General features: G+C 38.8%; 1 protein-coding gene across 1 annotated transcript; it reads right to left on the minus strand.

Annotated features, from left to right (window-relative positions):
• Window positions 1-7,934: 7,934 nt before the first annotated feature.
• AGTR1 (angiotensin II receptor type 1) lies at window positions 7,935-9,029 on the minus strand. Its single transcript, XM_007940194.2, has one exon. The coding sequence runs from the start codon at window positions 9,012-9,014 to the stop codon at window positions 7,935-7,937; it is 1,080 nt and encodes a 359-aa protein (XP_007938385.1). The 5' UTR covers window positions 9,015-9,029.
• Window positions 9,030-11,385: the final 2,356 nt, after the last annotated feature.

The following is an 11,385-nucleotide window of genomic DNA, read 5'->3' on the forward strand; positions in this document are numbered from 1 at the left end:
ATAGCAGGGATTGTGGGGCTGGTGCGGGATCAGGCAGTGTTTCGTTCTGCTGTGCATGGGGTCGCTATGAGTCGGAAACAACTCGACGGCACTTAACAACAACAACAACTGTGCCTGTCCTATAATAAGAATTTTGTAAGTGGTAGCTATAAAGATTTTACTGAAGATTGAATTTTAGTGGATAATTTTGGAGACCTATCCTGTACTGGTTTAAGGAATTTTAGTGGATAATTTTGGAGACCTATCCTGTACTGGTTTAAGGAAAAAGAGAAATCTAAATGGTAGGGCTACCTCCTGGCATAGAAAGCCATTTTCAAATGATGTCATAAGGACTTTTATTCTCTCCATCTCTTGGTCCAGACTTTCACTATGTTGGCTTCATATGTTGATTTTATTCTTCTGCCTCCAAGGAAAGCTCCCAGAAATTTCCACTTCTCCCTTTGGGGTGACAAAATGGCTGCTGCAACTCCTCTCATCTGCTTCGGTTTCTATATAACGATAAAGAGCAAGCAACCTGTCTGATTGTGTCTGACAAAATCAAGAAATTTACCTTGGCTGTGTCTATTTAACTCATAAGCCCATCCCATTAAGACCAGAGAAATATGGTCATCAGATTTGCTTGGGTCTTCTCACCTCCCCATTGGATGTGTTAACATTGGGAATGGGCTCCAACTAGACCAACTGAACTAAGAGTGGGGAAGAGTGTACCCTAAGGAAAACAGGGGGCAGTTTCTGGGAGAACATGGAATAAACAGGGAGATTCATTGATCATCTTTCTTTACTTAACTACTTCATGGTCAAATCATGTTACCGTTTTGATGGTGATATCATCAGTGGAAAGGTTATCCTCTACTATCCACTTTTAATATGGGCTAATGAGAATATCAGTTGCTTGTTTATAAGGGCTCTGATTGCATGCTTAGTTAGGAATTATAATTCTTTTTATTTTTTTTAAATTGTTGCATCCCTCCAATATTTTTCACATGGTTTAAATTGAGTTGCAGCTTTAGGAGAGAATTTCCTGCATGTGCTTTGGCTAAAATACTTTGTACCCATTTAATATTGCTTTGAAAATTATCTGTAATAGCAGCAATGATAAAAATGCCACCAGTCAAAAGGAATCCACATCTGGGAGTCCTTCTATTACACAGTGCTGAATGATTCAAGCAGAAATGCCTAAGAATCTGGGGATATGATTTCCTCACCACGGAGCACTCTATGAGGGATTCTCCCTGTTGGTTAACACTAGCCTGGTTTTTATCTGCCATTTGGAAAAGTGAAGCTTATTTTCTGAAAATTATCATTTAGCAACTGTATGTGTCCATATGGCACGGCAGAACTCCATCAAGCTTTGAAAATCAGGTCCTTGAGATATATCCCAACTCACTGGGAGGTTCAGCCAGGATTCTTAGTTCTCATCTTGTTCATTTGTTCAAAAGAAGCTTTATAGGATGTAGAATCAAGAAAGGGGCCCAGGGATATATATGACTCATCATCATTTTGATACTTGAAGCAGAGTAATCATAGCAAACTGATTTTTAATAGTTTCAAAATTAACATGATTTATTCATAAAATTTACATCTCTTGTGCATACAGATAAATATTTTCCTGTCATGCTGCTTAAAGGGTATTTAAACTCATAGGATATTATACAAAGCTTCTTTTTATATGTGTGATTTAGAATGAAATAGTAAAGCTTAGTTCTCTCTTCCTAGGTTACTGTATTTTGGAAAAAGGGTAGTCATTGTTCTAATTTTGGCTCTTTCTAATGATCGTTTTGAAAATGCTTATTTTGGGCTTCAGTTACTTCATTTTTCAAGTAAGTCAGTTGGGTTTTTCAGTATGAGTTTTCAGTTGCATTTGGGCAGGGTGGGATGCTGTCAACTGTGAGAGCCAGGGATCAGCCGGGTCACTGTTGAGAGAGGAGGATCCTGGCAGCACTGTAGGCCAAGTACCGTGCTTGTAAGTGTATGGGGTGTTCATTTCCTGTCTTAACTACTTCATGGTCAAATAATATTTATTGTAATTGCTTGTGTACAGAAGAGTATTTTGTCATCAGGCGTAGATCTCCATCTACAATGATTTACAATAGTAGGTATTATTGTCCCTGCCTTCAGTTTCATCCAATTACAAGCCCATTATATTACCACTCTTCACCTCCCAACACCAAACTGGATGCCCTGGTCTCACCTTCTCATAAGGAGTCATATGAATAGTCCAATGACTGTAAATGGATAGTCCAATGACTTCTTTTTGAAATAGGGATCAAGAAGTTTTGGGCCCTAAACTAGTATAATTCCTGCTGGATAGCCAATTCGTGATGTGCTGGCTGCTCCAGAAGAGAATACAAGGATACATGCTTGTGAGGATACATGCAGGAAGGACAACTTGCAGTCTTCTCAGCTATAGATCACTATATTCTGGACCTTTGACTGGAGACATGGATGCTGTTTCCAAAGCATGGAATGGGCAGGGATACAGCTGGATATCAGACATGGGTAGAATCAGGGACTCAAGCAATGCTACGACTCTCTTTCCTTTTCTGTTAACATCAGTCTCAAGGCACACCAGCTTTCTCCACATCAAACCAAAACCAAACCCACTGCTGTCAAGTTGATTCTGACTCATGGCAACCCATCGTCTCCAAGGCTGTAAATCTTTACAGAAGTTGATTGCCTCATCTTCCTTCTGCAGAGCAGCTGATGATGGTTTTGAACCACTGGCCTTCTGGTTAGCAGCCAAATGCTTTAACCACTGTGCCACAGTGGGCTGCTAATAGGACCCAAACTTAAAGCTTACAGATTCCAACATTGTGAAGGGACCAACTTTTGATCCGTACCTGTTTGAAAAATCCTTAAGAAGGACTGTGATTGGTGCAGGTCAAGCCTGAGCTAATTAACTGTGGCTTGGGAATTGGCTTAGGTAGAAAAATGACTGATCCTGAGGTGAGCCTGCCCTTGGATGAGGCACACAATTCCCCAGATAAAGGGAGAAGAGATACTGTGCAGATAGTTCCACAAGTGTCCACTACGCAAATACATCACACAAGAATGGATGCAATTATAGACATAAAATATACAGTTACATTTTAACTGATTCTATAAAAATCCTGAATTGGAAAATCTGACTCTCTGATCATTAGCTCCAAAATTCCACTTCTTCCATTTCTTTATTCCCTTTACATGTATTCTTCAATCTCATTAGGCCTCCAGTATAGACCTACAGGGGAACTTTTCTCTCCCATCATGCAGCCTGAAATCTAAAAAATCATACAATTATGTCTTGTTTCTTACCAGTCTGTCTCCTGTTTATAGCTTGCTAAATATTAGCTAGTATTTAAGTTCACTCTTTCTGGGTCCAATGTTTCCCACATGGCCCTTGGAGACCTAATCATCTGTACACAGTTCTCCTGGGAGTTTTGTAGTCTGGCCTTTTAGGCAATGTGGGGCTGCCTCCAGCTCTCCACTCCTCAGCCTATTTCTGTATCTCATGTGCTCCTAACTTACTCTCTTCTCTGTCCTAAGGCATATCACCATTTACTTCACACAAATGGCTGAATTTCTCTGGACATCATTTTCTTCAGTCACCACTTTTGTGACCTGTGGGAATCTATTTACTCTTCTCTGGCTCCCTAGGTTGGTGAATATTGTGGGAAAAAACTGCATCAGTACACAAAGTTACTAAACAGAAAATTTGTAGTCTCAAGCTTCTACGAATATTTCCATGGCTTGGCAGTCCAGCTAATTTTCATTTGTTTCTATTATTGCCCACCCTAGCTGAAACTTTTACTGTGTGTTCTAAGATATATGTTATACAGCAGAGGAGGCAAAAAATATAAAATGTTTTGAATCCATGAATTAATGAATGATTGTCTGAAAAGATAAACCTTTCTTAGGGAAACAAGGATTGGAATATATGTACCTATTGCCCTTGAATTCTAGACTATTATGGTAAATTTTCCTTTCTGCATAATTTAAAAGTAAATATTCCAAAATAAGGAATCACCTAACCTCTAAATTCATTTCTGAAAAGTAAATCATTGTATTTCATTCCTAACATTCTGGTAATACAGTTTCAATTTCAAAGTTAAGTTAGTCTCATTAAAAAACCAAGATTAATCATCAGAATTATCAATACATATTTTACAAAATGGGATGAGAAAATCACAATATAATTTGATGGAATTAAAAAGAAAATGAGACGTGTAAAGAATTAATTTATATCAGTTAATAAATAAATGAGGTATCTAAGTACAATTATCTAGCAGAAATCTCTATCAACTATAACTATCAAATGGTTCAACAAGTTTAATGTGCTGAATAAATAGATTTAAATGACCATTGGATACAAATATAAGCTGCTATAAAACTGGCAAGGAGGAATTTCAAATAGGATAAATATGCACTGTAATTTGGGATGAGAGAGAATTTATATTTTAGAGATGATTTTTTTTAATGAAAATAATAAGGACTTTTGGAATTAGTGATGATTGGCAATGAATTAATGGAATTAATAATTAAATATAAAAGAAAAATAATATGAAGCATATATGTTGTTTGTTGTTATGTGCCATCGAGTTGGATTCAACTCACAGAGACCTCTCCTTGGGTTTCCGAGGTGGTATCACTACAGAAGTAGATTGCCCAACCTTCCTTCTGAGGAAGGTGGGTTTGAACTGCCAGCTTTCTGGGTAGCAGTCAAGTGCCTTAGGCACTATACTACCAGAGCTCCTTGAAGCATATATAGCCACATTTATTTACAAAATACACTTATGGTCAGGAATGTGAATGTAATAGGCTGCTTTATTGAAAGTCTGCTAGTCCCAAAAGAACCCTCATCTCTAGCAGGGGGCTTCCCTCAGCTATTTTATGTTCTCTAATCCTTCAGCTACAGTTTATAAGGCCAGACTGAACACTTCAGTCTGCCTTGTGTGGATTCCAGGAGGAGCAAAGGCATTTATTTGGAAAGAGAACGAGGCAACTGGTGAGGGGAGAAGAAACACTGCATCATTTTTTCAGGTACAGGTGAATCCCTGCCCTTAGGTTCAATGAATTAACTGTATCCTTATATTAAATTGCACTTGTCTATTTAGGGAGCTCTGGTGGTGTAGTGCCTAAGCCATTTGACTGCTAACCAGAAGGCTGATGGTTCAAACCCACCAGCTACTCCTTGGAAGGGAGAGTGGGCAATCTACTTCCATAGAAATACTGTCTCAGAACTTTAATAAATATTACATTCTGCTCTGGCTGTAGAGAAATGTATCCCTATTGCGGTGTAGTAAATTACCTGGTATGACTTTTCTAGCCATAGTCTTTGTAAACTCCATGGTGGAATTTGCCATGAGCAACTGAGTAGCTCCTGTTTGTTAAAGTTATCCACCTGGGGTATTTCTGTTGTGAGTGGCATGAAGAAATCTCTGGGAAGTTATCTCTCTCACAGGTGTAGAGAATTCTGATGTTGGGATTGGTTAGTTTGGCCACTCTGCCAGGCTAAGAAGGAACCCTGCTAGAGGCAGAAGGAGTGTCTCTGACTGCTGGCTGAGAAAGATGTGATGCTGGGAGACCCACGCTCCTGAGAGATGTGAGAGACACATGCTGTTGAAAGAGAGATGCAAGAGACACACACTACTGAGAGAGCGATGTGCTACTGAGACTGCTGGCTGCTGAGGGAGATGGAGGGCTGCGAGAAACTGAGTGCATTTCTGAACTTGAATTGTAGCCTGTTGCTTCCCTAATAAACCCCATAATCTGTGAGCTCTGTGTGGCCACTGAAGTGAATTATCAAATCCAGCAGAGAGGTGGTGGGTGCTGTGGGAAGAATGGTTGGTTTCAGGGTTAGTGAAAGGGCTGGAGAGAGGCAGCATGTCTGGCCTCACAGGGAGAGGCCTTGGGCTACTGATGGTGATTCTGTCTTCCTCTTGTGGGGTTAGAGGAGGTCAGAAGATGTGGCCTCCTTGCCTCCTTAGGACATATATAGTTTGTGGTAATTACATTGTTTAAGTTTTTGGAAAATATGAATATTAAAAATATTTAATATGAATATTAAAAATTTTTATACATGTAGATTTGGTTGTACTAGTTTTGGGAATTTATTGTGAGTAATTTATTACATTCACACACTTGGATGTTCCTCACAGTGTAATTTAGGATGCCAAAAAATTGGAACAGAACCAAAGTTTCCAAAATATGGGACTCAATGACTATATCAGGGTGTGTCTGTATTTTGTATTATTGTGCAATTATTAAAATGTTTTAGAAAAAATGTTTAATGGTGTAGGAAACTGCTATGGTGTGACATTAAGTGAAAATGTATCTATAGCCCTATACACATTATGACTACAGTATCATAATGTATTTATGTATGTGTGTGTATAATGAATACAAACAAAACTCGAAGAAAATGTACTCATGTTAAATTAATCATTTTTTAGTGGGGGGAATTATACATAAATTTTATTTTTTTATATTTTTCTATGGTTTCTAAATTTCTGTAGTGATCATTATGTAATCAGAAAAAAATCCTATTATTTAAAACTGGGCCTATGTGCAAAGAAATTTCTTATTTTGGTATTATAAGGAATGAGTAATTTTTATTTTTGATACATGAAAAACTTGGAAAGTTCAAAATGATGTGCTCATTCCACATTGCCCAGTGGAACAAAATGTTTCTTTTGTTCTTTTTTGTTTTTCGGTGGAAAGATATAATATGTATAACCAGTATTACTAAACTATTAGTTATATCAAAATTTAAACAAAAATGTTCACACTTATTCACAGTTGTCTTATTTTTAAAAATAACAGCATGTTTTAAACAATGAAGATCAAATAAAACTGCAATCAAATTATTATAATCAAATTATTTATTTTAAGGAAATATGAGTTTGCTGGGTTTTAATTAAGTAACAATTTAGAGATATAGATACACACACACCTACACATATAGAGAATATATACTTTTTAAGACAGTAAGGCATAGTTGATGATATATAATCTTTTTACCACAAAATATATTTTCTCAGATATGAAATAAAACTAATATGACTAGGAAGACACTTAATACCTAGGACCAGAGTAACACCTTTACAAGTAGTTTCACTTTTATATGTGTCATCAGTAATACCATGACACCAATAAGCCATTTAACTGGCATTGCTTTGGCAGAGTGGATCTCTAAGACACTAGTGGAGTTTCACAAAAGGTTTTGACACTTGGCAACTACTGCTTAGTATGTCTTTGTACAAAATGTGCAGTAGCAGGTACAAGTGGACCACAGTTGCTATGTAGCTAAAACAGGCACAAAACGTTTCTATTGCCCTTTAGAAATTGTGCAGTGTCATCCAGAGCTCTCATCTCCCATTGTTCCTTTAAATGTTTAACATATTGTAAATATGGAAATAAAAAGAGAGAGTAAGTGTAGACTGGGAGATGCATTTCTGCTAGAAAAGTTCTCCCAATTGATACATTCATGCAGCTGCTGACATCTTCCTTTGAGTGACCATTATCTATCTAATACAAAACCCAAACCAAACCACAGTCATTGAATCAATTCATAGGGAGCCTATGGGACAGAGTAGAACTGCCCCAGAGAGTTTCCAAGGCTGTAAATCTTTATTGAAGTGGACTGCCACATCTTTCTCCTGCAGAACGGCTGGTGGGTTCAAACCACCAACCTTTCAGTTATCAGTTGAGTGCTGTAACTGCTGCGACACCAGGGCTCCGTTATCTAGTGCAAAACAATGCAAAATGTGGGTTTGCTTTGTTTTCCTGCACAAGGAAAAGTGTTTGTTCTGAGCTTTAGAGAAATCAATTCTATCCATGAAATCCATTTTCTCCTTAACTTCTGAAAGGACTTAATGCTTATTTGGTAGTGAAGTGCTCTGGAGGAATGTTTTTCTTTCTGTTTCTTTCACAAGTTTCCTTCACAGACAGGCATGTCACTCAATCTCAAAACAAGGGGCAGGCTTCTTGGTGGATGAGCTTACATTATCTGAGGGGCGGTAGGAGAGTGTGCTCATTTTTGTGGATAGGCTTGGGTAGGATTTGGCCTTTGGGGGAATGTATTTCAGAAGCTGGAGAATATATTTTTTAAATTTTTTTCCCAGAAAGCCATAAAAAAAAGGGTTTAGGCAATTGTTAAAATAAGCTATGCAAATGGTGATGGGCATGGCAGTGTCAATGATATCTGCGATATGACAGTCATGTATGATGCCCAGCTGAATCAGCACATCCAGAAAAGTAAATATTTGGTGGGGTACCCAGGAAAAGAAAAAGAAAAGCACAATTGCCATAATTATCTTGAAGATATCATCATTTCTTGGTTTGTTCTTCTGAATTTCATAAGCCTTCTTTAGGGTTTTCCAAATAAGAGTGTAACTTGTGAGAATGATCAGAAAAGGAAACAAGAAACCCAGTATATTCTTGGTTAGGCCCAACCCTATGGGGAGGGTTGAATTTTGGGATTCGTAATGGAAAGCACAAACGGTGATATTTGTGTTCTCAATGAAATATACATTTCGGTGGATTATCGATGGCAAACTGGCCAAGCCAGCCAGCAGCCAAATAATGATGCAAGTGACTTTGGCTACAAGCATTGTGCGCCGAAGGCGGGACTTCATTGGGTGAACGATGGCCAGGTAGCGATCAATGCTTAGACATGTGAGTAGAAACACGCTAGCATAGAGGTTGAAACTGACACTGGCTGAAGCAATTTTACACAGGTAATTGCCAAAGGGCCAGCGGTATTCCATTGCAGTGTAAACAGCCCACAGTGGCAAAGTCAGTAAGAAGCATAAGTCAGCCAGCGCTAAATTCAACAGGAAAACGCTGGCCACAGTCTTCAGTTTCATGTAAAAGTAAATGACAATCACCACCAAACTGTTCCCAAATATTCCCACCACAAAGATGATGCTGTATAAAGTAGGAATCATGATGAATATGTAATTGTGTCTTCCAGCCTTGGGACAATCATCTTGGATTCTTTTAATACCATCTTCGGTAGAAGTGTTGAGAATCATTTTGATCTCCTGGCTTGAGTTAGGCCCAGATACTATACCAAATGCACCTGGAAGAAATAAAAAGATTAAACAAAACTTAACTTCTAGTTATAAAGAAACAAACCTTATTTCTCAATCATAAATCTAGTTCACTCAGTCTTGAGAAAAAAAAATTACTTCATACTTTCTGAAGTAAATTTGTGAACTGATAAAGTCCAAGACTGTACACTGAATTTTTAGAAAACACTGCTTTTGAGGAGTAATAAATAAATGACCTCAAGAAAGATGGACGTGGGGACCTACGTAAATAAACCCATCCAGATCTTTGCATTTTCCTGCAAGTAAATTCTACCTTTCAAGTTTATTAAAATACATAATCTAAACCTCAGAAATTGCTACTGAATTAGTTATTCAGCAAGAAGACTTGCGTTTTCCCTGAGGTAAGCAAGGCTAATTAATTTTGTCTTTAACTTTAGAAGTGTGACATCTTATTCTTTTAACCACTTCTTTCATCTCATGATCTTTACTTAGGCCTAAAAATCATTAGCTTCCTCCCTTGCATGGCTGCTTGGTCAGAATAGCTGCCTTTATGTTACTGAGAAATTGGTCATTGTGGGAACTAATTTAAGGGCGGTAGCATGAAGGCTCAAGACTTTGGGGAGTAGCAGTCTATCATGGTTTTCCTGGGCTCTATGAGCAGTAACACTTATTCTTTACCCTCTGTTTTGGTTACTTCCTGCTGCTTTAATAGTAAATACCACAAATGGATGGCTTTAACAAACAGGGTTTTATTGTCTCACAGTTTTGGAGGCTAGAAGTCTAAGTTCAAAGTGACAAGCTCTAGGGGCTGGGTGAAAGCCCCTTGACCTTAGGCATCAGCTCTGCCTCTTGCTTCCGGCTCACTAGAACTTGAGGTGTCTCTTTATTCAAGCAGCTTCTGGCTGCTGAGGCTAATAGGCCCAAGGTTGACAAATAAAATGTCATAGTCCCAATGTTACCAAACAACATGGCAGACTACTAGTTCAAGTCCAGAGAGAGTAGTACCAAGATCAGCAGGAAACATGGCAGCTGCTAAATGAAAACTTGGCTACATGTAGGTTCAGGCATGCCAAAAAAACTGAAGACCATTCCCAAAGCTTCTCCTTATACATGGGAAGCAGACACATCCCTACAGCAGTGACTCAGCTGCTCACGGCAGATTCCATCATGGAATTGATTGCCAGTCTTATAATGGGGAATAACTACCACCAGCTGCCCAGCTGCTCAAAAACCAGGCCCAGCCAAGCTGACACACAACCTTAACTACCACACCTTCCAACTCAGTCTAGCAAAAGGGTCTGAATCCCCTATATTCATGCCTCCCAGCCATTTCTAGAGTTAACTTTGAGGTTAACCATTTGTGTAACAAGAATAGATTAAGTCAGAATTATTAATCAAAAAATGTCCTTAGTGAGGGCTCAAGATAGCAGCAGTTCTTTAGGATTTTAGGAAGCATCAAATGCTCCAGAATGAGCTCCACAAACACTTCTGCAAATATCTGCTCTAGTATTTTACATAGACAAAAGTAAGTTATTATTTATGACTTAGGAAATCAACATTCTGCCCTAGAAAGGAGTTCGTCAGGAAGTCCTGGGAAGGAGGCTGAAGGTGCTGTGGGGTAAAGTCTGAGCTGTAGCAAGGCATGCTCTGAGGTGAGTCAGCATTGGGTACAGGTGGAGACATCCCGGCAGGGCAGTGGTGCTGGACATGACTATCCTATTGGTACCTCAGGATCAGGTTTCTAGATGAACATGACTGTGCATTCCCCTTGTAGTAACATGTCTTAGGGAAGAGAAGGAACAGGATAAGACTCTATTGGCTGCCCAGGGAGGTTGTGTTTAGCCTCTGGAGTACTGGATACCTATACTCAGGGTAGTGTCCATCTTGATGTAAAGATGCATAGATGAGACTCCCGTAGCCAACTTTTAGGAGATAACACATGGAAAGAAGGGGTTCTTCAGTGGCCTCTTTGCTGCCTCTGAATAAGAAAGGTTAATTTCCCAAGCCAATTTTTGGTTCTGTGTCCTCTTTATCTTCTCATTTTGTACTCAGCCTCATATAATTTAAATCTCTTCTTGTATTCATGGAGATATTAGTATCCTCCAATAGGCATTAACCACTCCAAATGTCACAGCCCCTGTGAAGTATGCCTGGTTTTTCTTGGCAACAGGCACTCCCTTTTCTCACCCCCTTTGGCACAATTTTTGACACAATTTTTGACTCTAAAATTGTGTGCTGACATGTTTGTCTTCCCCACTGGTGTGTCAGCTCCTTGAAGGTAGAGCCTGTGCTAGTCACCTTGTTTAATAGTTTAGGCTCTGGCACATTCCAGGAGGCAGATGATAAATAATGA

The sequence above is a fragment of the Orycteropus afer genome, unplaced genomic scaffold, assembly GCF_000298275.1.
Source record: "Orycteropus afer afer isolate SDZICR_OR568_19922 unplaced genomic scaffold, OryAfe1.0 scaffold00066, whole genome shotgun sequence".
Taxonomy (NCBI): domain Eukaryota; kingdom Metazoa; phylum Chordata; class Mammalia; order Tubulidentata; family Orycteropodidae; genus Orycteropus; species Orycteropus afer.